At 44.3% G+C, this 27,485-nt stretch overlaps 1 protein-coding gene across 2 annotated transcripts in view; it reads left to right on the top strand.

The window, feature by feature from the left end:
* BABAM2 (BRISC and BRCA1 A complex member 2) overlaps window positions 1-27,485 on the top strand; it is a 383,154-nt gene that overhangs the window by 286,638 nt on the left and 69,031 nt on the right. For both annotated transcript variants that reach the window (XM_084792766.1, XM_084792765.1), the window contains exons 8-10: window positions 17,975-18,074; window positions 21,300-21,370; window positions 24,639-24,721. In XM_084792766.1, coding sequence (XP_084648892.1) covers window positions 17,975-18,074; window positions 21,300-21,370; window positions 24,639-24,721 — 254 coding nt within the window. The remainder of the gene's footprint in view (window positions 1-17,974; window positions 18,075-21,299; window positions 21,371-24,638; window positions 24,722-27,485) is intronic.

Genomic DNA, 27,485 nt, shown 5'->3' on the forward strand with positions numbered 1-27,485 from the left:
TAATTCTGGATGTTGGTTTTCTTGCTAATAGTTATTGGTGTTCAGTCTATAGATACTTATTGCGTAGGAAGCTTTATGACATGATGCTAATTGAAAAGGCACATCTATTTTCTTGCATTGAGAGAAGATTCAGCTCACTGAAAACTCCTCTCTTCTTTGCCTGAAATTCTCTCCGTGACAATAACAGTGTATCTACTATAAGCCTAGCAATTAAATGGCTAATTTAGAGAACTTTCTTGCTGATATTCAAAGGCTAGGATGCACTGCAGTGTTCAGTTAGTCTATGTTCCACCATGCTTGCCTCACTTCTCTGTGGATTATATTTGTGAACTATACGAGGATTTTTCTGAGAAATCTGGCAAAGTTTGGAACATGGTCCTCTTCCCCTGTAGAGTGCTTCAGACTGTATTCCCGAAGAACATGAACACTCTCGGACATACTGCCGTACCGCACCAACAGGAAGCACGTCATTGATACAGACCCATTATCTCTTCCACAATCCGTATTCTGATTTTGTCATTTAATCCCATAGCATCTCCTTTGCTGTTTCTGCCCTGGCCCACAGTCCAGTTCACTGTCACACGTACCACGTAGGTTGTCACATCTCTCTGTGTTTGTTTTTTTTTTTTTTCTCCTGTCTGGTACAGTTGCTAAGTCTTTATCTTTTTTGACTTTGATGTTTTCAAAGAACATAGGCCAGTTGTTTTTTTCTTCATTGGACTTCATTTGATACTTCCTCGTGGTTAGATTTATGTTAGAAATTTTTGGCAGTGATGCCTGCCACAGATGTGATACTGTACTTTGAATATATTCTTATCAAAGGCACATGATGCCAGGTTGTCCCAGCCTTGGCAATGTTGTCTTCTGCCACTGACCATGAAGTGACCTCACTGTGATGTTATCATTAGAAACTTGTTGGGAAGTATGTTGACACTATCAATATCCTTGCCACACTTTCACCCATAGATTTAATATCTATAAATAAGTTTTAAAAGTCATCTTTTAATTCTCACTTATTAACTGGCTTTTCCACCCAAAAGAGCTTTCTGCATTTATTTATTTACCAGCATATACATTGGTATTAGAAAAAATACGCTTGTTCATTTTTATTCAGTGAGATGTGAACTGTTTCTAACATAACTGGTTTATCATGCTTTCTTCAAAAAATTGTGTTTGGCATGCTGCTTAATTTTTTAGTTATAATTTATTCATATTACATCCCGCTTGTTAAGCCCTTGCTTGTATCTTCCCATTCCCACCCTCCCTCCCTCCCTCTTCCGACCTATTTCCCTCCCCTAGACCTCTGACAGGGAAGGCCCTCCTCCTATCTGACACAGCCTATCAGGTCTCATCTGGATAGCTTGTATCCCCTTCCTCTTTGTACCCTCTGGGCTACATTAAATTTTTATGGCTGCTCTCACAAGTTACCAAAAATTTATCAGCTTAAAATAACAGAGGCTTATTGTCTTAGAGTTCTGAAGTTCAAGGCCTCGTTGAGTCTCTAGGGGCTAATCATAAGGTCTCCTGAGGCTGCTTTACTTCCTGGAGGCTGAGGGAGAGACAACCCACCCTCACCCCCCGACCCCACTCCACCCCATTCGGGCTGCTGAGAGAACTTAGGCTCTCTCTGTTAGAGGGCTGATATCAGTGGCCTAATTGGAAGTCAAGTGGGGTTCCAGAGCCTTCCACCTTCCCTAGCACATTCCTCCCTCAAGGTCAAGGTGCTTGGTCCAGTTCCACATACCTCAGATCACATCTTCCCTAACTCCTCCTCACATCTCCCGTCCTCAGTCTTCTCTCCTCTTCTTCCTCCTCCTCTTATTCTCACCCCCCCCTCCCCTCTTTAACGATTCCCATGATTAAATTGCCACTGACCACATACTCCAGGGTAATATCTTATATCAAGGTCATTACTTTTTTTTTATTTAATTTAATTTTTGAGACAAGGTCTCTGTGTGGTCCTAGATGGCCTGGAACTCATTAGACCAGGCTAGCCTCTACCTCACTGGAACTCGTTAGACCAGGCTAGCCTCTACCTCACTGCCTGCCTCTGGCTGAGTGCTGGCATGAGAGGCAATGAGCTACCACGCCAGGCTAAGGTCTTTTCTTGTATCTCTTCTCAACCAGAATACCTTTTGCAGTGGAAGGTGACTCGCTTAGGATGTCTATTGCTGTGAGGAAACACCATGGCCAAAGGCATTTTGGGGAGCAAGGGTTTATGTCAGCTTAAACTTCCAGGTAACAGTCCATCACTGAGAATAGTCAAACCAGGGACCTGGATGCAGGGGCTGATGCAGGAGTCATGGAGGCGTGCTGCTTACTGGCTTCCTCCTCACGGCTTGCTCAGCCTGCCCAGGGACGGCATCACCCACAATGGCCTAGGCCCTTCCCTGTCAATCACTAATTAAGAAAATGCCCTACAGAGTTGCCTACAGCCCTGACTTATGGAGGCATTTTCTCAACTGAAGCTTTTCACTTTCTAAGTATTCTAGCTTGTATCAAGTTGACATAAAACTAGCCAGCACAGTGATACAGTCACAGTTTCTAATATTAGAACAGTGACATTTTGGGGGGACTTTTCCTACCTACCACAAATGACTACCTTCTTCAGAGCTTGTGCTTTGTACTGCCAAGGTCTTCCGAGGAAACATCAGGCAGGAAACTGGAGAGATGGTGCCATAAAGCACTTGCCTCTCAGGCTTGAAGACCAAAACCCAGGTCCATCACAGGTAAGCCTATAATTACAGCTCTCTGAGAGCTGTGGGTCGCTGCACGAGCTGATTGGCTAAACTCACCATATCTGCAAGCTTGGTTCAACCAAGAGACCCTGCCTCAATAGCTAAGGGAGAGAATGTCAAGGAAGACTCCTGGTGTCAGCCCCCGCAGACGTACACACACACACACACACGCACACGCACACGCACACATGTGCGCCCACACACATGCAAACACATTAACATAAGTATGAAAAAAGAGGCAAATTACAAACAAAAACACTGTTCGTTGAAGGACTTTTTTTTTAGTTCAGTTGAAAGGAAGAGGTGTGTAGAGAAAGGGTGCAGAAGACTCTAGAGGGGTAACAGAGTCTCATCCACAGTGTTTAAAGGGATGAGAAACCCTGAGATGCTAAGCAAGCATCTGGGGTCGGCTGCTGAAGTGTCCCTGATGCAAAATCAAATAGTGCTGCAGGACTTCAGGGAAACTTCCACTGCATAGCTGTGGTTCTGCTATCCTGCTCTGCACTTAGCCGGCAGCCTTTCTCAGGACCTGCTTTTGCAGCGTACTCACAAAGCCAATGAGTTACTGTCTGCATCCCACTCTTTTTAGGCTTTCTTAAGTAAAGTATAGTCTTGCTCTCCGAATCCAAGTACCAGGATCATCAGCCTGTCCCATCCACTGCTTTAAGCTATGAGAAGATGCTCAAACTCAGAGAATGTTGAGAGCCAGTTGAGCCCACCCTGTTGCAGAGAAGAGTGATCTTAACCCAGCTGCTCTGTGGGGGTCAAGGACAAGATGTATGTGTTCAGGAACTGGGATCAGTCGGTGTGGTCCAAAGTGATGCTCACATTTCCTGGAGTTCCTTTGAGTCACTTACTTAACCTGCCAAGCTCTACTGCTGCCAACCTCACAGAGATTTTATAAAGATTAAATCAAGAGAATATGCTCTCAATCCAATGCCTGGCTCATGAAAGTGTTCATAGGCAGGAGCTGTTGCTGCTGTCCTTCTAGATGTAGGTTTCAGGCTTGTCTACAGGTCCACAGTCTTTTGGAAGCAAACATGGCTCCACTCTAGAACACCCCCCCCACCCTTCCACACAAAGGTAGTACATACCAATAGTAATTTCCGGTGCCACCAGTGAACAAGACTAAGATAAAATGTGATCCTTGGGTCCTACCACAGGGACCCGAGGACCTTGGGACCTCCCTTCCTGTGGAGGTCCCTCCGAAAGATGGTTAAGCAAGGATTACAGGAAAAGTTCTCCTTCCACTCTGAGTTCCTCAGTTAGTGCAGAGCTTCTGGCCCCACCATCACTGCACAGGCAGGCACTGCCCTACAGTTTGTCCTCTTTGCGCCTTGGCTTTCTTCTAGCCACTGGGGTCATGCCCGTCCACCACCGTAACCCCCTCCCTGCTCCTGCATGTGTAAGCCGGTGGTGCCTCTTCTCCTCTTCCTCCAGACAGTGGAGCCTCTCAAGTCTCAGCCCCAGGGAAAGGTCAGGGAGAAACTCATTAGCTGAGAAAAGAGAAACACATGGACTTAGTGACTGTACAATGATTCTGTTAAATCAGTGTGCTGTATTACTAATTAATATTGTGTTTCTCTGATTTAGCCACAAAAATGTCGGCTATATTACATGTGGTCTTGCAGTTTTGCTGTGTTCCCTTAGTGACACTCTCCTGGCCATTTTCCTAAAGCAGAGTCTGCCGGTCACTCTCACATATTCCCTCCAATGGCTCTACAGTCCCCCAATGGAAGCTCCTCAGTCCATGGATCTGAGGTGCTGTTTACATGTCTCCCCTCACGGACTTATTTAGCTTCTCCTGCACTTAGCTTCAGTCCTCTGTCTTTCTGGGAGGCTCAGGTCCCTCGGATATGCTACTCCAAATAGATTTGTTATAGATTGAATCTACTCAGGGAGCAAACAAACCTACAACTTAATAGGCATGATACGAGTGAACTTGAGATTACTCCCTGCTCCTCTGAAATGAGGAAACACCTAGAATGTAAGTTGCCCTGAGTTAGTAACAGCCTATGCTGACATGCCTGCTCTATCTGACTGGGAAATGGAGGTGCTGATATCAGCCTGGGGTCTTCTCTGATTGGATGACAGTTCTGTGGCCCACTATAAATAACAAGGTGCTTAGCATTGTCAGATGCCCCAGAAGTTATGGGTGTGCCTCGCCTTGCCTCTCCCCTCCATGACTATAAAGTGCCCACCCCGAGCTCTGAAGGAGTGTGCTTTTGGAGAACACCAGGGCTGCCAAGATGAGAGTTATCAAAAATTTCAAACAAGCAAGAAAGCAATTTTGAATAGTCACTAGACCAACCTCAATATTTGACCAGTGAAACTGGCCTTGACCAGAATCCATAACCTTCCTGACTAAGCCTTTCTTCCTCTGTTGTGTCCTGGGATGTTGACAAGAAAGAATGAAAAGGAGGAAGGGAGAGAGGGAGGGAATAACATAATCTTCTGAGTGCCAGGTCCACAAGCCCAGGTCCCCTGCAGCTCTACCTCAAGTATGCTCTGTAGTCTTGCCTGGGAATGCTTAGGCTGTTATTATTGCCATGGCTGTTTTTAATTACCTTTTTCAGTAAATTGAATAAAAATAGTACTAAAATGATGGTTTTTTAAAATGAAAGATAATGAATAAGTTCTGCTTTTCAGAAGTAGCTCCTCAGATTTGCATAGATGGTTGCTAACAGAGCTCAGCCCCCACTATTCTATTAGTAAATAAACTATGTAGTGAGGCAAAAGACCAATGACAGGAAGCCGTGGATTACATGCTGACTCACCATTCCAAATTCCCACCTGTCCCCTTTATCATCTTTTCTCCTCAACTTCCTCTCTGCTCCAAAAATGTCTCCTCCTGCTTGCCTTGGGCTTCAGGAGGGTGGCAGTTCTCAACAGAGAGAGGTGGATGTGCTGCCATCCCGTATCTGTGTCCTTACTGGGGAACATGATAGCATCCTATACTCACTCACCTTCCAGGCATTTGATGGGTACCGGCTAACACCAGGCTTTGGCACCTCAGCGGCAAAATGTAAGGGCTTCTAAGCCAGCCCTGCCTACTCCGCCTCCCTTGCCTTCAGTAGTGTCCAGGCCTTTGGCATGATGGTGGTCTGTCCCAGTGGGCAGCTACCAGGAGTTGTGGGGAGGGAGACTAAGGGGCTTGAGAAAGGGCGGGAAGGACAGTGGGGAAATAGAATTACTTGGGTGTTTTGGCTCTTGAAAGTGCAGCTAGACAAGTTCAGCATCCCTCAAATTCGGAGGCCGCCCATTACGTGTTAACTGAGAAGGCTAGATAGATGCCTTCTCCTTCTGTGTGCTTGACAGTGCTCCTCGTGCTGCAGTGGCCCACTGGACAGTTGGTCCTGTGGGTCTGAAGCAGAACCAGAACCAGCTACAGGATTTTATTGTTTTCAAAAAGCAGATGGCTCCTGCAGCTCCAAGAGAAGCTCTGGGAGGCACTTACGTTACGTGCGGACTATGCAGGAGCAGAAGACAGTGGGGACTCACCCCTGGTGCTGCAGACAGCTTATGCATTCTACAGGTGCTGTTCAAGAACAGGCCAATTCCAACATTAGCCAAAATGGCGTGTAAGCCAAACCAAAACAACATCGAGAATACTGACATTCATTTTATGAACCGCTTAATTGCCTGTGTTAGTCACAAAGATCAAATCACTGCAAGTGCTCCGCCTCTCAGTGCCGTTTTCCATGAGGATGAGCCTGAGCCAGCTGTCATTAAACACCAGCCCTAGCACTCGACCCTAAAGATGGTGAATGGACTTCTAAACACCCTGGTTGGGATCATGGCATCTCCTTTTAGTCCTCAGATGGCTTACGTGTTGGACACATAATTTTAGTTAACTAGCAAAAAAGTCAGTTGATGCAGGCCCATTTGTGATAACTACAGATGTTGTACAGAGCCGCAGAGCCAGCCTACACTGCTGCTAACAACATAAATAAATGTAGCTGGTTTAGTTTCCATACATTGCCTAGAATGCAACCTGTAGCCTTGTTCATACTAGACAGGCAAGTCTCCTGCCACTGGTCTGTATCCCCAGCAATGTCTAAAATGTTGGCAATCAGATTGCTTCTGTACTCTTCTTTGGTTTACTGGATTGAGCACTTTCACTTTGAAAGCATGGTGTTCCTCTAGGCACGGGTTAGAAGGGGGGGGGGGGGGAGTCTAGCTTCATGGTAGACTGCCTACTCAGGACAAGTGATAGTCAGATAATTAAAAACACGAACCAATGAGTTCAGGCCCCATCATCAATAAATAAATAAGAAAGAAACATGACTGAAGGACGTCAGGATACTGCCATAGGCCCCTGTAGATAGCCCAGCGCGCCCCAAACTTTGAAGGTTTGGATGGAATGCCATAGGGAAACAAATATTCCCATGCTAAATACAAGCCCGGCCTCAAGTTGTAAGACCAACATTTTGTTGCTTCATTTTCCTATTAAGTTCTGGGTTGCTGATTGAAGCAGAATTCCAGTGTTTTGACACACCACCACATTGTTAGCAAGACAGGGAGGATTTGATTATGGGAGAACAAGCCCCCAAAATGGTCATTTCACACACACACACACACACACACACACACACACACACACGTGCGTGCATACAAACACTCCTGAGGTCCCCCTTGCTTGCTTCTCAAGGCAGTGTGTGGTTGCATTCCTCCATTTGATGTGGTTCCTCCTTCAGTGCCAAACAGGGCAATGTGGGAAAATGATGACACTGCAGAAAAAGAGGGCGGCAGCGACCTGCTTAGTAACAAGAGAAATAAAACAGACCTTAGGAATCAAAGCCAAAAGTACCTGCTTCTCCACACAGTGAGGAGAAAGAAACACGGAGTTCTTTCTGTGATGGGGAAAGACTGGGCCCTGCCGGCAGCTGTCGCTTTGTAGACCAAGAGAGGGCAAGCCAGGAGAACAGGGCAAGCCACAGGCTGCTGGAGGTGAGAAGGAGTTGCCTGAGTAAGGGGATGGGGTGCCCAGGGAAGAGAGAGGGGAGCCAAGCCTGCCTCCAGCCTAGACGTGGGACACGCTTTCACCACCATGCAGTGTTTGAGGCGAGGCCTAAAGAAACATCACAGTTTAAAAGAAGCAAAAGACGTCCACACAGGAGCAGGGTCTATTTATTTACAACTTTGGGGCTGGACAGCTTTTTTTATTGTGTGGTTTGTGACTACCCAAAGTGACATTTTTTTTTTGAGTTTTAAAATTATCTCTTTTTGCACTGTGAAAAGAGCATATATGATTCATCTTAATATTTCTGAGGATCAGTCACCAACTAACAGCTAGTGTTTTGGGTGGGAGGCAGGCTTTTGTAGGCAGCTTTTTCACCTAACATAGAAGTAAAAAACACCAGAATATGCCTCGAGCTTCGTTCAAGATCATATAAATAGCTCGCTCTCGCACAGTTAAAATCTAGTGCCGTCGTAAGAACTCCCACGGTTCATGAATTGCCGCATGTGCGCCTCACACATGCCTAAAGCCGATAGTGGGCTGACACTGACTAAGCCAGTGGCAATCCAAGGAGGCCTGACAAAGGGGTCTGAGTTTTGTTTCTGCTAATATCCTCATCTTGGGCTCTTTGCCTCTGTTTCTTCCTAGATATTTCACTTTTCAACCTCTGTAGAGTCATCAAGTCATCCTAAATGAAGAGTCAAGCAGTGGCACACTGGGCAAACCCAGCCAGCAGCTGGTTGTGTGGGGAATAATTTTTACATTTTAACATGCTTAGAAAAACATTTAAAGAATGATGCCTTATAACTTTTAAAAACTGTATAGAATTCGAATTTCTGTAGCCATAAATAAAATTGTGTTGGAACACAGCCATGCACGTTCATTTACATATCTTCTAAAGAAGCAAAAGTGATATTTATTAGCTGACTCTTTACCAAAGTGTTTGCTGACCCCTACACTTCTAAAATTTTCCTCTCTATAATAACCATTTCAGGAAAACAGTACATGTGTTTACTGACTTTGAATGCTATTTGGGAAATTCAACATTGTCTTTCTATAGTCATTTGATTTTCACACAGGTAGAATGTCCCTTAGCTAAAGTGCTTGGGGCCAGAAGTGTTTCACTTTTTTTTCAGATTTTAGAATATTTCCATGTGCATAAAGATCTATCTTTGAAATGGAACCCAAGTCTAACATCTTATACATACATAGCCTGAAATTAATTTCATATAATAGTTTTAGTGTATTGTGGGTTTCTGTATCTGTGTGATATGTTGTGGTGTGTGTGTGTGTGTGTGTGTGAGAGAGAGAGAGAGAGACAGAGACAGAGAGACAGAGAAAGACAGACAGAGAGAGAGAGAGAGAGAGAGAGAGAGAGAGAGAGAACATGCATGTGTGCACTTACATGTATAATCAATGCATGGTGAGAACCCAGAAGAGACTGTCTGCCTTGATCTCTTGGAGCAAGGTCTCACTCTACCTGGGTATAGACGGTGGCCCGAAAGCCCCAGTGATCATCCTGTCTCTGTCCCCCACAGCGCTTGGGTTACAGGCATGCGCAGCAATACCTAGTCTTTATGTGAGAGCTGGGGATTTAAACTAGGGTTTTCATACATGCCAAGCTCGCACTCTTACCCCACTGAGCTATCTCCTCAGTCCTGTGCCTATGTTCTAACTGTGACCTGTCATGTAAGGTTGGGTGTGGAATTTTCCACTGTGACATCAGTTAGCGCTTAAAAAGCTCCCAGGTTTGCAGCATTTTGCATTTCAATTTCTCAGATTAAAGATATTCAATTTGTACCACAAGTATTTATTGGAAATGCAATACAGCTTGTTGTTATTTTAGGTTTTGGGGTTATACAGCCAAACAATCAGCAAAGTGCCCTGTTCTGGAAGAGTTTGCATCTGTCAGGAAAGTCAATGAGAAATTAATACAGCAAACAGAGCGTCTTTTGGAGGTACAGCCTTAGGAAGAAGCGTGACAGGAAAGAGCACAGCCAGGGGTAGAAGTGGCTGTGTTCAGGAAGCGTCAGTGAGCAGGCCAAGACCCCAAAAGTGGCTGGGAAGAGAAGAGTGGAAACAGTCCTAGATGGGCAGTGAGCCATGTGGGCGATGGTGGGAAGTCAGAGTCGGTCCCAGCTCACTGAAAATGGGCTGTGAGCAAGAGCTAAGGGTGGAGAGGCCGCTGCTTTCACTCAGGAGCTGAAAGGCAAGGGCTGCCATGACTGAAGTAGGGTTTGCTCTTGTTTGTTTGAAGTGTGTTATCTGGGTCCTGATTGTAGAGCAAGTTTGGTCTCAAGTTATAAATTTGGAAGTTGTCAGAATAAAGGAGAAAGTTAAATAATAAGGTTGGTGGAGAGTTATTCTAGAATGCCTGACCACCACCACCCCTCTCTCTCCCTTCCTCTCTCTCTCTCTCTCTCTCTCTCTCTCTCTCTCTCTCTCTCTCTCTCTCTCTATCTCTATCTCTATCTCTATCTCTCTATCTCTATCTATCTCTTTCCCAGAAATCTATTAAGTTTAGCCCAAGACACATGGTCTGCCATCTACAATGAATGCCATGTTTGTTGTTTGGTGTATATGTGTGGTACCTGGGAGGATGTTTATGGTCGTGTGCATTCAGGTGCCCATGGGGGCTGGAGGAGTGTGTCAGAGCCCTAGAACTCCTAGAAGTGCAGTTACAGGTGCTTGTGAGCTGTCCAGTGTGGCTTCTGGGAACCAGTGCTGGGTTCTCTGCAAGAGCAGCCGGTGCTCTTAACTGTCAAGACATGCCTCTGGCCTTCTCTGCCTCATTGTGGCGGCGTTTGTTTTGCTTTGGCTTTGGTTTGGGTTTTGGGGGGCAGAGTCTCAGAATGTGGTTTGGGCTGGCCTGAGACTTACTGTGTAATCCAGTCTGACCTGAAGCGCATGGCTGCTCCTTTCAGACACTCCTGCTTCTGGGGTGGGAGGCAGGTTCGCTCTCCCATCCCCTGCCTGTGTCCAGTGTCTGTACTTGGTGAGAGTGAAGGACGCCAGCCGCAGCAGGTGTGCCCTGCCCCCCTCAGAGCTGCCGGACCTAATAAATGCATTGCCCTCTCTAGGGTGGGGCCTGGGTTTGTGAATCTTTAACAAGCTCCCCAGATTATTCTTAAACAAACACAGAAACTACTGGTGCAGGAAAACTCTGCAAACCCAGTTTCGTTTCCAGTTCGGGTAGGTTCTCTCCACTGCCAACCTCAGGTTTCTCCTTTTTGGTGCTGTTTAGCACTTGCCTACTTCATAAAGCTGATGTAAGAAATCAAGCAAGGAGCGCATGGAAACAAACTGTACAGTGAAGAGTGACAGTTCCTGGGATAATCTCATTTTCTGGTGTTTTTTTTTTCAATTTGGGTGTGCAAGCCAGCTACCTCCACACTAGTCCTTTGAGCACAGGGTGGGTAATGCATGTGCATTCACGTGTGTGAGCCTTTGACAAACACCACTGAACAGGAAGCCAGAGGATACCCTCTCCTCCAGGGCAAAGGTTACCTCTTACTCTCTGCATATGCCTTTGGATGCCTGTAAAACCTGTGTGTGTGTGTGGTGTGTGTGTGTGTGTGTGTGTGTGTGTGTGTGTGTGTGTGTGTGTATGTGTGTGTGTGTGTGTGTGTGTGTGTGTGTGTAAAAGAATTGGGAAAAGATCAATTGAGTTTAAGGAACCATTGAATACATTGAATTATTTTTCTTTAATTTTCTTTAAAAAAATATGTTTCAAAGGTAATTCATAGGAAAAGTCACCTGGCCCTATACAGTAGAAATACATTAAGCCATTCTGGGGCAGTTCAAATTTGTAAATGTATAACAAAATGATGGTACATTCACTCATACCTGACCAGAAGTATTTGAAAGTAGTTTTACTTTAAAAGATTGTGATGAAGCTAACTACACCCATAGGCCAGGGATAGGACTGCAGCAAGAGGGAAAGCTTTCCCCAGACAACCCCTGTTGGGTCTTTAGCGGCCAGGCATCTGGAAAGTCGTTTCTACAAGTCTTACTAGGACAGGATCTCCCAAGCCCATTATTGTTTGGGGGCCTTCCTTAAAATGCTTTTCCAACATACTAACAGAATCCTGATGGTGGACATCTGGTAAGATTGCTGCCCGCCCCTTAAAGGCTTTTGTGAAATGTTTAACAAAGTTAAGAAAACACAGTTCTGAGCAAAGGCTTGGTCAGAACTCATGTTGTTAGACAAACTCTGTTTGCAATTAAAATATTCTCGCCTTCTGTATCCTTATACCCTTACATTCTGTATCCTTGCATTCCTCTGGAAAGGGGCAGGGCCTCTGACCTGCACAGTTCTCTTAGGCTCCCAAGAGTTTCTTTTGTCTAGAATGAGAAAGGCTCTTTTTTTTTTTTCTTCAGGTAAGGTACTTAGTTTAGTAAGGTTTCCTGGAAAAAGCCTCAAGCACTTTGTCATCACCTGATACACTCAAGCCACATGTAGAACCAGAGATCAGGGCAGTGTGTTGAGGGACTTTGAGGTGCCAACAGGGGTAACGGAAGACCTAGGAGTGGTGCAGATTGACGTCAGAGACCTGGAGTTAGATGTGTCTGCCATCACCGCCTGTGTGCCTTAGAGGGACACATTTAGCTTATTTACTTCCCAGCCCTCTCATCTGTAAGATGGAAGAAGGCTTCTTGCGTTAGTTACTTTCCTGGTCCCTGGAACAAAAGCTATTTAAAGAAGGAAGGGTTTCCTTTGGCTTACAGTTGTATGGCACACGGTGCATGGTGGCAAGGAAGGTACGCAGGAGCAGGAGGAAGTGGCTGGTTCCATTGTGTCCGTTGGTTACAGCATGAATGTTTGTACCTACATCTCTTTCCTTCCTTTTAAGTCCAGGCTCCCAGCCCATGCATTGGTACTGACTACATTTAAATGGGTCGTCCCACCTCAATTATTGTAACTAGACAGACCAGAGATTTGTTTCCATAGCGATTTGAAATTCTGTCGTATCAGCTATTGAGATTAGTCATTGCCTCTCTCCTGATGTAGATCATGACACATAGTGGTTAGTAAGTGGCGTTTGTCTGCCTTTTGTCCCGTAGGGAATTCATTTGTAGACTAAATCCCTTTTACTGGTGTTGAAGTTCTTTTCGTGCATACTGTCCCTAAGTAGAGAATAGCCAATTGACATTTAATAATTTAATAATTTTTAATAATCCCATGAACATCTAAGAAATTGAACTCAACAGTTGCAGCTTTTTCGATTTTGCTCCAAAGAGGAGCGTTTTCTGAATGTCTCATCACCGTCGTCATTGTCATGGAATGTTTCCACTGTTATCCTCTAAAAGTGAGAAACTGGAAATGGAATCCACTATTGCAACCATGACCGGATGTATGCCGTGGAGTGTGTTATTGTAAGTGTGTGTAGACAGCCCTTGCACTAACGCCACTGGGAGCCTCCTAGTTGTGATTTTAGGCACTCCTGATCTGTTTCATTTTCTTCTCATGTGCACACTGGGATCTTTTTGTATTGTACTGTATCCCATTTTGCTCGAGAGACTCTGTATGGCTTACAACTGAAACCATAAGTGAATTAACAGGTCTAGAATGTGCACAAGCTAAGAGGGAGTGAGATGACACGGTGATAATTATGAATAGATGTTTTATAGACTTTTGGTCCCTGTTTCAGTATATAGATGAGGAACAGACTTTTGAGGGGGTGTACTTCGAAACCAAGTCTTTCCCTGTAGCCTAGGCTAGCCTAGATCTCACTACATAACCTCAGCTAACTTTAGACTCAGACAGATCCTCACACATCACTACCCACAGTTTAGGGAGTAATCTTTAAGGCACTCAGTATTGGGGTCACAGAGATGGCTCGGCACTGGCTGCGCCTCCAAAGGACCTGACTCTATCTCCCAGCACCCACGTGGCTGCTCCCCACTATCTGTAACTCCACTTCCAGGGGATTCTAAGCCCTCTTCAGGCACCTGGCATGTACCTCTTCAGGTATCCAGACAATCATGCAGGCAAAACACCCATACCAAAGGTAGACAAGTCTTTCTATGAAAGAATTCCCATTGAAACAGGACATAGTTTTTGGAACCAGAAAGGCAGGCTCAAGCATTGTGGTTGTACGGCTTAGTTGATCTTCTTAGATAAGACACTCAAACCTTTCAGCCTCAATTTTCTCACCTCTGAATGGATCTAGTTAAATCTGGTTGGCAGGGTTGTTACGGAGTTTAGATATTATGGAATGCCTGGCCAAAGCAGGTACTCATTAAACGTCAGTGACTTGTCTTGTTGTAATGACTGTCCTGACATGCCTCCAGGAAACACACTCTGATACCATGGAGTGACCCAGATTCTTGAAGTCCCTGGCATTCCTCTACCTCATATACTTGTTTGGGAAATAGTGTCTTTAAACAGTTAAGCAGACAGTTGATATTTGTTGGCAGTTCCCTTTGTCTTTCTTTTAGCTTGGGCTAGAGGCAGCGTATCTCCTGTCCCTGTCTCCTGCTCACGGTCCTGAAAATTCCTGTTTCCATGCACTAAGCTCCCACACTCCTCAGAACTGTACCATGGAAGAGGCAACCAGGAGACAACTCCCTGTCCCCAGGAACCCAAGCAAGGGCACAATCCAAGCACTGGGCTGTCCCAGGTGTCCCTGGAAGTATCCTGGATGTGGAGTACTCAGCCATTCTAATATTTTCTTGTGGTGCTGTTTGCATAGTAGTATAACCCTGGTTGTTAGTCTAATCCTCTTAATGCCTTGAGAGGCATGTTTTGAGAGCAGTGTTACCCGTCGTTGTGATGAAACCCTGGAGTGGAGGGGACTGTACCAGGCAAGAACACCCACTGTACATCCCTCGCCGTTCTGGTTTCCACCCGACTAAACCATGTTTTCCTCATTTTACTTAGGAGTTACTATTTCATCAGGGGTCAGTGTCAGACTCCTTTGTCCTAAGTCAGCCTTTCAGACAGGCTGGCTCCCCACATTTTGTCATGTCAAAATAATTCCCTTATGTTGTCACACTGTAGCCGAGTCAAGTCTTCAGTAGTAGAGACAATCTGACTAAGGTTCACAAAACACTCTATCGGTTTCGTTTGCATGGTAGGGAATTAATCTTCATCAGGAACAGTTGCTGTGAATATCTTTTAGAGCCAAGGAGATAGCTGAAATTGCCTTTTTGGTTACCTTTCGTTCTCTTAAACTAACTCCATTGGAAGGAAAGATGTTCAAACTCTGACTTCCAAACTTACACCTACCAATTTAGTTTCATCTCTAAGAATTAGTACCTAACTTTAAGTTTCATTTTAATCCATGCAAGATAAGTCAGAAGATGCTTCTTCAACAGAACAGCCCTTTTCACCTTTCTCCCAAATCTACCCCAGGCCCTGCCCTACCCACTGCCCCTCCCCACCTTTGCACTGGTTCTCAGTGAGCCACTGTAGAGGCCAGAAGGGGGTGCGGCAAGGGACTCTGATCCCCTTCTTCACACCTGCCCAGCTCAGCGCCACCACAGCAGCTTTGCTTTGGGGCTCTGCCCTCCCTTCTCCCCTGGCAGTATCTGAGGCAGCCCTGGAATCTCTTCTGCACAGGGTGAGCTTCCCGTATAGTCAGCCCAGCCCATCATCATTATTATTAGTTCATCAATATCAAAAAATTGGAGCTCATAGGCTTCCACCTTCCACCCTTTGATTATGGAATAGTGCTTTATTTCATGGCATCAGTCTTTGTTTATTCACAGGATCAGGGCAGCATTCAGGCTTTAACCAGCCTGTTAAATATTTACCCACAAGGTAAATGCACATATGACTCAGCAGCACTTATCGCTGTGTGACACTGCATCTTAGGCTTTGTATCCTAACATGCTAAGAAACTCTGTTAAGCAAGTGGTGAAACAAGCCCCTTTCTACAGTGAGCCCAGCTAAAGCTCTTTGTCATGACACCAGCTAGCTAAGCACAGCAAGCTAAGTGGTTCAGAGGCAGATTCCAAGAGTGTTAGTTCATCACATCCCAAACCAGGCCAATTTAATTGTTGAGGAGTCCTGGGTAAGTGCTGAGGTACGAACATGAAGCGGGATGCTGGCCTGCCTGCTTTGCAGATGCGTGCAAGGAGAGGTGAGCCATGTGTCTCCATATCTGCTTTAGTGATCATCAGAGTGCCTCAGGAGCTTTCTCCTCACAGCATCCTGACCTCCAGGACTCTAGGGAACTGCACCAGCTGTTCGTCCCAACCCTGTAGCCTTTTATGATTAAATTCACCTCCTCTCAGGAAGCACGGTATGTCAGCAGAAATATCGGGGACTGTAGTGACCAGCAGATAGACCTGCCTTCTAATCCTGGTTTGACCACTGACTAATGCAAACCTCAGGCAATTTCCTATGGCCTTCAAACCGTGCTTTCTTCACCTATAAAAGTACAGTAATTCTTGATTCACTGAGTTGTAGGGAGGACTAAATTAGACAACGTGAAGGGATAGCTAGCAACAAGTACCAGTTCTTGATAATCAGAGAAATGGGCCTGGCAACAAGACTCCACAGCTCTTCACACCTCTGTTTCTTTTCACCAGAGACAGTTTTTATTTATGGCCATTTCAAGCAGAGAGAGATAACAAGAATATGAGAGATAGGTAGGTAGGTAGTAGACAGATGATAGATAGATAGACAGACAGACAGACAGACAGGCAGGCAGGCAGACAGATGAGAGAGAAATTGATTCAGAAGATTGCCTGCAGACTATTTTTCTCTTATACAATTTAACAAATGACAAAAGATCTATCCTATAATGTTTTGTACATACCAAAAACCCATTGCAGTTAATCGATTCCAGGAAACTGTCTAAATTAGGCTACATGTAGGGATTTGTAATGCCAAGGATTGTCTCTAAGTAAGCTATGAGTCTCCTGGGTCTTGGTGTTTTCTTTATTTTTCTACATTATATGTATACTTAACAGTAATCATGAGGCACAAATATTGGACTCAATTTTTTTTCTGACAGAACTTTCTTCTTGATCAGTTTTCAAACCTAGTGGAATCATTAGAGTCTGATAAAGAATGTGCCTTGTGTTTTAGAAGCTAGGACAGAAAGCTGGCCCCAGTTCACAGGGGGTTGCAGGGCTTTTCCTGGCCTTCTGCATTTCTATTGAACCTACTCCATTACTCATGCAAAGAGTAGACGGCCCCGGGCTGCCTGGTCCTGGGCAGTTGAGAGCAAGGATGATCTGTAAGTTGCATACCAAGGCTCAGGCTTCTGTCTTCATTGCCAGGTACCCGTCGAACTCAACAACTTAGGGCTGAGTGTTTCTGCTCCATCTCCAACCCCTCCTATCACCCGCTCCTGTTTGTTGGGATTTTTCATTCCCATAGCAAGCATAAAATTCTTTACCAGGAAAACTCATTTTAAAAATCTGCAGTCAGTAGAATATGTGTCTGGGGTTCAGAGCGTTCCCTGTGTCACAGCCCTAGACTGAGTCACCCTGCCCTACACTCTTTGGAAAGGAGTTTCCAGGTAGTTTCTGTGACATCCGCTCCTTCACTCAACATCGGAGCTGGGAGACTTGTGCCATAAACAACCACAGCACTAAGGGCCAGGGTATTTTATTTTATTTCCCAGCATGTTATAGGGGGAGCTTAAGGACAGTATAGAAACATATACATTAAAATAAAATGAAAAGAACAAAAATAAAAAGGGGACACAAAAGGAAAGGGCGAGGGTGATAAATGAAAAATACATGCTATAAGATTCTGAACCATTTCTTTTTGTTGATGTGCACTTAATCTCCATGGAAAAAGTTTCACCTGTGTGTAAGTTCTGGCAACTGTTTCAGAATCAACACTGTATATCAATTATTAGATCAATGAATAGCGATTAGATCCTCTTGTTTGTTCTTATCCCTTTTAAAATACACAGGCTGAAGCTGATCAACTCTAGACGTGGCTCTTCAGTTCCCTGTAGCCCCGGCCAGGCGTTAGATGAATAACTTACCTTTGTCCAGCACATAATTGGCACAATGAGGAGTGTGAAAATGTGCTTGAGTAATATCTACCTACCACTGCCCAGACATTCCCTGGGCCAGTTAGGAGTGGCAGGCTTACACTGCTGTGCGATGTGGTCTTCAGTTGTTCTTATGATGTGTAACCGTTAATACAACAAACTGAATTAAAACACAGACACTCGATCATGGAGTGATCCCTGTGTTCCCATTGTCACTTTCCCACTGTGGTGCGATGCCACGTCTGCCTGGGGTGCCGTGCCCTCCGTTGCCTCCTCCGTCCTAAGACACGTCCCTTGTGCTCTTGTCCTTTCAGTGCACTCGGAGGCTCCTCAGCTCTTCATATCCCCGCTTTCCCAGGAGGAGGATGTCTCATTGATTATGTGCCTCAAGTGTGCCACCTGCTCACCAACAAGGTAAAAGCAAGTCCCCTGCCCCCTCTGCCTGCTGAGGGTCCCTGCCTCCAGGACTCTGCTGCAGCTGTCAAATCATGGCTCCTGCTCCAGCCACCTCAGGCCATCCCTGTTCTTTCAGCCTCTCCCTTGCCTGCTCTAAAGGACAGTTCAGCTGTTTCTCCTTCTTTGTCTTCCTCTTCCTTCTCCTTTCTGAGGACCCAGCCTTTTTACTGCTTGTCTTGTATTCATCACATCCCATCATATGTGGCGATTTAGGTCAACTCTTAAAATTTCCCTTTTCCCCTACATTTTTGGTGCATTGTGGGCATCCTTCTGGCTTTCCATTTGTGATCCCCTTCTCCCCAGTTTCTGGTGTATACACATGTCTAAAGCCAGCTGATGAGGATAGTTCTTTAAGCAGCCTTCATTTCTTTCTGCTTTCTTATCTCACCCATTAATTATGTGTCCCTCATTCTTGTCATGCCTGGGAGCGGTTGACTAGATGTTTTGTTCCTCTAGGGGCAAGACTTTGGATCAGCTGGTCCTCTGCCTGCTATGTTGGCTTATCTGAAGCTTTCCCTTAGCTGTATACATTGGGCAAATGTTGAGTTTGGTGGTAGTCAACTATTTCCCAAAAGTCTGAGCATGCACCTGTTCATGTCTTGCCAGTATATTTAGCTGAAAAGTAGAGATATGAACACACTAGTGACTCTGGCTCTTTCCCCTCCCACGTGGACTGTGACTCAGTTGGTTTAATTGCCAAAGTGCTATTTTCTTTGCTCCTGTTGACTCGTTCATATTGGCTGGGAAAACAGATCTTTTGTTTATCTCTCTCATTCAGAAGATAGCTCATCTCTATATAGGACATATTTTTAAAGAACAATAATTTTTCAGAGGCTTCAGTATTATTTTTTAAATGTCAGAGAAACTGAAATCTGGCAAGGCTACAGCATGTGGGACTGGCCCAGATTCCAAGGCACTTAGCTTCTTGGAGTGGTGGCTTCTGCTGAGGCAAGCCCCCCCTCCTGCTCCCTCAGTTCACTGCTCCCCTCCAAGCCAGAGTGGAGGGCAGGATTCTTATTTACATTCTAAGGCTTTGCACTGCCTTCAAATCTGTGTCCCAGAATTCTAGAGAAAAATGTAAATTGTGTCTTCCAGAACTGAGAAGAAAGGCCTTTTTAAAGCTCCCCAATTGAGATTAATTTCTAGTCATACATTTTCCTCAAAAAAAAAAAAAGTGTCCTTTTCTCAGAAATATAAGAATCAGTCTGTTTTTCTTATCTGGTTCGCTTTCATTAATTTTACTTGTCTTTAAAATTGGTGTTCTTCTGTTTGTTCTAAACGAGGACAGCATGGGCTGCTTTTAGGAGCGTCTCTTCAAATGAATTTCCATAATTACATCGGAATCTATCTTTATAGCCAGTTATGTTGTGGGTTTCTGTTAAAATGCTTTTCTGTTTTTAAAATCAAGTACACAGAACTGTTTTCATCCCTTTTTTAAACAAAGCCACTTAAGCAAACTTATCATCTGTTTTTCTTTTCTGAAAATAACATCTGATCCTGCATTAAGCCTGCAAAGTAAGCACTGCTTTTGTAAATTGACATAAACCACTATTGTATAAATAGAATTGTCTTACTTTTGAAGGTAGAGCCTGGCTATCAGGACCACTTGTGTCAGGGTTATGCCATGTACTCTATCTTGAGCTCCTTAGCCATGGGAACGCAGTATGGGTGCAGCAAATCTAAACAGTTTGGGGGGTCTCACTCATTATTTCTTTCAGCTACAATGAGACCGTTATAAAGAATATGTTTTTATGGTAGAAGCTATTGTATAAATAACTAACCTGCAGCTACCTAGCATAATGATTTAACATTTTTTGTAGAAACTGTCATTTTGTGCTAACAAGGATATACAAAAATTCAAGATAAATCACTCATTATAATACTTCTCATTCTGATATTAAGATTTTTGAAAGGCATTATCTTACCATTTTAATTTTATCTTACCCTTTCAATAGGAGTTCAAGATAACCAAAAAGCCCCCACTTAATGAAATTTCTTTATAAAGACTGCTGATAAATGCAAAAGGGAGAATAGAACATTTTTAGATCAACATTTTTCAACCCCAGATGAAATAATTCAGACAAGAATATCCCAACTGATGCTGAAACCATTGAGTGAATTGTTGGTAGGGAACCAGGTCTTCACATGCTTCAAGATACACACTTGTATGGGCTGGAGAGACGGCTCAGCAGCTAAGAGCACTGGCCGTTCTTCCAGAGGAGCCAGGTTCAATTCTTAGCACCCACGTGGTAGCTCACACCTGTCTGTAACTCCAGTTTCAGTGGATCCAACTCCCTCACATAGGCATACATGCAGGCAAAACGCCAAATGCACATAAAAATAAGCTTCAAAAAAAAGATACATTTGTAGTTTGCTCATCCTGAGAAGTGGGGTGTGTATATGTGTATACTATGTCATATATCACTATGGCAAGGGAGAGTATCCCTTTAAAATAGAGTTGTTTATCCATATAATGAAGTCCAGTATCACCTAGGAAGGTTTCTTGTCAAAACCCGTTAACCTAATCTAATCATACTGTTAGCTCTAACTTCCAGTGTATAGGAAAACACAAAAGCTAAAGGAAACAAAAAACTGAGATAGTAAGACAAGTAACTTAGTCTTTTTGAAAAGTCAATGCCATTTATGCATGCTTGTATGGACAGACACATACACACACACACACACACACACACACACACACACACACACACACGACATTTAAAAGATTTTAAAAATATAAACAAATAACATATGGGATCCTGAATTACACGCTGTTTTGGAAACAATGTTTTGGGGCAATGAAGAAGAGCTGATCGTGGACAGGGTAGCAGATGACATCGGAATGCTCACTAAACCTGTTAAGCGTGACAACCGTATTTGTGGCTTTCTAAGGAGAACATCTAATTCTTTTGGAGTTGCATATTAAATGAAGTATTTGGAGTGAACCATCAGGATGTCTCTAATTACTTTTGAAGTGTTTCAGCAAGATTGATTGATAGGTTGATAGCTAAGTAGGTAGATGACTGGATGAAGCAGCGAGGCACAATACAGTTGTTGAATACGCGGTGGGAATATGGGTGCTCATTTTCCTGTTGCGCTGCTTCTCCGAGTCTTTCCAGTTTTTCATAATAGAGCATCTTCAGTCTTTCTGTACTGATCCTCGGCTTTGGATTCCCATTCCAGGTACAGTACGTGATTCAAGGCTATCACAAAAGGAGAGAGTACATCGCAGCTTTTCTCAGTCACTTTGGCACGTAAGTTCTGCGCTGTTTACAGATACACCAACCGTGCGCTTACCTCTCACATGGGACGCCTTCTCTCTGGTACTCTGGCTTGGTGCTTACCCTAGAGCTGCCAGGATGACTTAGTTTTTAACACCCTTTAGTGAATAATAGAATAGAATCCAGGTCTATTCTCTGAGCATCAGTATGCCTCTCCCTAACAGCCAGGCCGGGAGGGTTCTCTGCAGCCACCATGAGTTAAAGCTGCTTCTTGTGGAGCTTAGGGCAGCTCATACTGCACTTCGACCTCCATGGTCTTCTAGATGTCTAGAAGTGAACCAAGGAGGCCTTTCTTTCTTTCTTTCTTTCTTTCTTTCTTTCTTTCTTTCTTTTTTGCTATGCTTTTTAAAAATTAACTTTTAACTTAGCACATAAGTAATGGGTTTCATTACGGCATTTTGCACACACACGTCATTCTACTTTGTTCTGTTTCCTCCTCTAAGTACCCTCCCCACACCGCTCCCCACACCCCTCCCCATACCCCTCCCACACCCCTGCCCACACCCCTGCCCACACCCCTGCTGCTCTCTTGCTTGCCCCCCTTCTTCTCCCCAAATAGCCTCCCTTTTTGTTTCTATGTCCCATGTATTACATTACTCAATTCTTCCTCATACTTTCCTCCCTTCCTGGGCTCCTCTTCCGACTTTCATGACCTACACGCACAGATTTAAATGTAGAGTTCATGTATTCAAGAAAGCATGTGGTATTTGTCTTTTCTGAGTCTGCTTTATTTCGCTTAACATGATGATTTCCAGTTCTATCCATTTTCCTACAAGTGCCGGGATTTCATTCTCCTTAATGGATAAATGAAATACCATTGTCCGTGTGCACCACATCTAGGTTGTCCATTCAACTGATGGCAGACCTCGAGAATGGTTCAGGCAGACACTTATGAACACACTTTATTGTAAGTAGCCCATCCTTGGAATTCTAGTGATCCAGTGAAGTCACACATCTAGAAGAGGGGACGGCAAGGCAGGAATCGCATTTCCCCAGGATCCAGGTCCCCTGACAGGACTCTCCCAACAACAGCACCTCATAGATCAGGAAGAAAATCTAGCATTACACCACAAAGTGATGAGTTATACTTCAGGGGAAAGGTTAGAAGATGCCACAAGAGAGGCGGGAAGTAGCCGGGCGTGGTGGCGCGTGCCTTTAATCCCAGCACTCAGGGCAGCAGAAGCAGGTGAATTGCTGTGAGTTAGAGGCCGGCCTGGTCTACAAATGGGCTCCAGGACAGCCAAGGCTACACAGAGAAACCCTGTCTTGAAAACAACAACAACAACAACAAAAGGAGAGCGAGGTTGGAAGTGTGCGGCTGCAGGGAAAGCACAGAATGCTCTTCCCCCTGCGCCTGCACGTTCGCCCTGCCCCCTGCATACCATAGGCCATGCTCTTTGCAGCTCTGTTTCTCCAAATGCTGTCAGGGTCTTAAAAGCTTCCACTGGGCTTAGTACAGTCAGGTACTAGTGTGTTTTCCTCATAGCCTTTAAGGTGGAACACTGCCCAGTGCTCTGATTACAGGTCCTACCTTATTCCAGAATGGACTGCAAAATAATAAAAATACATAAACAGAAACACAAAATTTGTATTTCAAATCGGTAAATGATGATGAAACCAAGTAAGGAAGAGCAGTTGAAACCAAGAGTCAAGCTTGCCACAGCACAGTTAGAAGCAAAATTTCTGACTCCTGAAAAACTGCCAAACAATTCTCTCATTAAGCATTACGACACTTCATTATCGTAAAAAAAGCCAATACCCAAGCAACGTGGCTGTCTTTACATGTCTTTCATAGTTAAAATTACTTTCAGCTTTATTGATGAACATTTTGGGAGAGCACTTTTATACTATAGTGGTAATAAATATTAGTGACCCAAAGTTTGAGTAGATTATCTTTGACATATATGATTGAAAACAAAGAAACTAGCACAATGTCCTTCAGAATGGAATGGTCTGGGTTGCACACATCACATTTGTTTTTAAATATCATTCTATCTTAATAAACACTTTGCATATTTTATTATGCACATGTTATAATAATATAGCATCACTTGTATGTAGTTACTAAATTTCAAGTGATTACCATATTATAAGCTTAGGCACAAAAAGCATTATATTTTGTTTTTGCCTATGAGGAGGCAGAGAAAAGAGTTCAGACCTCACTGTTACAGTATTAAGTTAATTATACACACATAAGGCGGAATTGTTGGCTTAAGTCAGATCTGAGTGTAAACACCATCCTGGAGTAGATCACCTGGTCCTTGGTATCTCAGTGTTTGTAAGCTTCCTGGAATGTCCCAGTATTCAACTAGGAACCATCAGTACCGCTGACCAGTCAGGAAGAGTCATCTCTAAGACTTCAAGGACTCCCCTGTGTGAATGAGTATTTTCCATTTGCCAGTGCATTGTTAGTACTGTCACACTTTGGTGACAGCATCCTTTAGAGACTCTGTTCTTGTCAGAAATTGATAAGGTGAACCTACCAGGTTCTGCCAGCCCCCTCAGCGAATCAGGAGCTGTTGTCCCTGGGCACCTCATCAGAGCTTGCCTACTGATGTTTATGTTTTGTTGGGAATTCAGAGGCAAGGGTACCAATGGAAGAATTCCTGTACAATCTCAATTATATTGTCAGTGTCATCTTCGTTTACTCCCATGCTAAAATGATAATTAAGCTTACTGTCCCAGTAGATAGGTGACATTTGGTATTGTAATATCATGCAAGACCTTGTTTCATCTTAAATTTTCTTTTATTTTGAGCCAGGATCTAACTTTATAGCCCTGCCTGGAAGTAGCATTGCAGACTAAGCTGGTCTTGAACTCCCAGAGATACAGAGGTCCCCCTGCCTCTGCCTCTCCAGTGCTGGGATAAAATGTATGTGAAATCACACCCACCTGAGTGGTTTCTTAGTTTGTCTTTTTACTCATCACCAATGGCTAATGTTTCTATTTTGTCAGTTGGTTTTTTTCCTCACAATTCTATTAAAACGTTTACCAATACCATAATTTCCTGCTAGATGAGGAAGCTAAGTCTCCAAAGGTTATGAGATCTGAATGAAGTCCTGAGCAAATGGCAAGGCTGTGACATGAACCTCAGTGCTGTCATTCCAACCCCTAAACCGTTGATGCTTATTTGTCTTAAGTTCCCTATGGTTCAGTTGTCTTTTAAAGAGTCTTACCTCACTTCCCCTGTTTTTGAGCCTTATTTTTATGAGGGTTTGTGTGTATGCCTTTTCTTACTTAGGGGTGTCGTGGAGTATGATGCAGAAGGCTTCACAAAACTCACTCTGCTGCTGATGTGGAAGGATTTTTGTTTTCTTGTACACAGTGAGTATACATTTGCTATGGGCATGTGCTTAGGAATGTCTACTGTAATAACCAGTGTGAGAACCTTTGGTGTTATGACATGGTCCTTTTTATGTTAGCATGTGTATGTTTATATTCAGGTCATAACATTTTCTCCAAACCACTATTTCTTGGCACTAGGGTAGTGTTGCCCACAGAAGATGGCTGATAATGTCTGAAGACACTTCTTACTGTCACAAGTGGACAAGGGGCTCAGTGATCAACTAGAAATCCTAAAAGTCCATCTATCCCAGGACAGCCCCTCACAGCAGAAAAGTATTGAGTACAAATGTCACTATTGACAAGATACAGTGGTCCTACCCGAGACAGACTTCTGATGCAAAATATGTAGCCAGTGTCAGGTCTCTAAACTTCCAGAGTTGTGGATACAGACTTGCTTTGATCTTCTGGTCACTAGGAAGTGAAAAGTCTTTGACTTTGGCCAATAATAAACAGCTCAGAACATAAGGAGGCAGTGCTGTGTGCATCCCTAACAGCCCTTCCTGGTGCTTTTCCACATTGTAGTCCTATGTAAATGTCTGTTATGTAAGCAGTCATAGTAGGTCAGGAATCACTGGTCCAGCTTTCTCTTGTAGATGGTTTCAATTGTTTTTCTTTGCTGTAGAAGAACCAGTGGTATCAGGTTCAAGCTACAAGTCAATTAATCCCTTCATTCTTTGGCAATAATATTTCTGCTAAAGTCAGCGACCAAGGGATTCCAGCTTTTCCAGTTTGAGGTAGGACAGAAGCAGGGGTTTGAGCTGGCTTCATTCAGAGGCAGGATGTCCTTAAATCACATTAACCATACAAGGAAGGGCTACTTTGGCCCTAAATTGCCTTGATGTAAAACAATGTACAGATATTGACTTTGGGGTCTTCCCCAGCAGGCTTAGCTTTCTGTAGTCATCTTCATCTCCTCCTCCTCCTCCTCCTCCTTCTTTTAAACCTGATTTCATACTAGCAGACAGTAAGAAAAGCAGCCCCTAAATGTCCATAAAATGGGAAGAAAGCCTCCATATGGAGCCTGATGCTGGCACACCTCACAGAAGCTGGTGAGCTGGCTGTGTATTTCAGGGTGGGCCTTTTTCCTTCTCAATGTCACCTAGCCATTCCCAGCTTGTGTGGGGCTTCACATTTGTGCCCCTGCTTGGCAGCTCATTCTACATTAAGGCCATTTTGTTCAAGCGTTAAATCTAGAAAAGGCGCTTTTATATTAATTATGTGTGCACATAAACAGATTTGGAAAGGGAGCGCTCCAGCTTGGGAGTGACTCCAACTACACCTTGTTCAAATCACTGGGTCAGGCCTCCTTCCTTCTATTTTGATGTTTTCAAACATGCATGGTGGACGGGGAGGCTGATGTCAGGCTTCCTGGAAGCATCACCATATGGCATTTAGCCCACAGTGAAAAGTACACTGGGAAAGGAAGCCTCAGAATTCCTCCTTCTCTTACCTGATGCCCAGATCCCATTTGCAGCTTCAGTTGATCTCTTGGGCCTGATGTGATTGTCCTAGCCTAACTGTCCACAGGAGTCTACGCCTTGCCTCCAGTGGTGGTGGTAGTGGTGTTCCTGCCAGAGTGGCTGCGGACAACCCAGTGGTGGGCCGAATGAATACCACAAGAAGCTTTTTCATCGTGCAGTGGCCCGGCAGCATGGAAACTTACTTCTCTTTCCTAGTCATGGTGTTTGATGTCAGGCCATATCAGGCATAAAGGGAAAAACCTCATCCTTAACATTCTTTAGTCTCAATGTTGTTTTTTCCAGCATGCAACTCAAAGATGGCATGTATTAGTCCACCTTCTGTTGCTATAGCAACATGCCCAAGATGAGGTGCTCCAGAAAGGAGAGTGTTCTGTACCTCTCATAGTTTTAGAAGTACAGCTTTAGGATTTGTTCCCGGCCCTTTGGCTGGGTTACAGTGTGGCAACAAAATAGAAAAGAAACTTGCTGCATACATAAGGTCCGATGTGTCCTGTGACTTCACTTCATAACGATTCACTTCCATAAGATGGCACTAATCCCTCCCAATGTGGTACCCAGCACTCTAACCACTTCCCAGTAGGCCTGAGGCAAAGTTTCTACAATGTAATAGCACCACACGGGGAGTCCACCGTCCAGCAAAAGAATCCTAGAGGGACACCCGCATCCAAGCCCTATTAGTGAGTGAGGAAGTCATCACTCTCCATGTGCTCAGGATAAAAGAACACTTACATTGTGGCTCCTGCCAATGCTTTGTCATTACCTTCAGGATTCAGAGTAATTGCTGCTGCTTTTGAACTTCCTGCAGAATACCCTCTCCCTGACGTTGTGTAGCTGCTATTTCTTATGACTCCTTTTCCGCCCGCTTAGCTTTTCCAAGTTGTATATCAAATGTATCCCTGTCATATTTTCACATAGCTGTTAACTGCCTTATTCAGAAACAGACTCCTCAGGCACTCCTTAGCACGGCTGCCTTAAAACCTGGGGTTTCCTTTGCCTTTTCCCAAAATGTTTCCCGGAACTGTCATCCCTTTCCTCTCCAGGCTGTTCGCTCCCCTGTCCCTTAGTGTCACGCCCACACACTGTTGGCTCTTCAGGCAGATAAGGGCAGGTCTATAAATTAAGGGCCTTTGATGCTATTTCCTGCTCTATCCCTAACTTGCAGCCTGTTCTTAAGCACATCTTTTCCATCCTTTTGCCTCGTTCTTATCTAAGACATAGGACCTGCTGCTGCACAGTGGAGTTTGGTTAGATAATGTGTTTTC

Source organism: Acomys minous (genome assembly GCF_964271855.1).
Source record: "Acomys minous genome assembly, chromosome: 8".
Lineage (NCBI taxonomy): Eukaryota > Metazoa > Chordata > Mammalia > Rodentia > Muridae > Acomys > Acomys minous.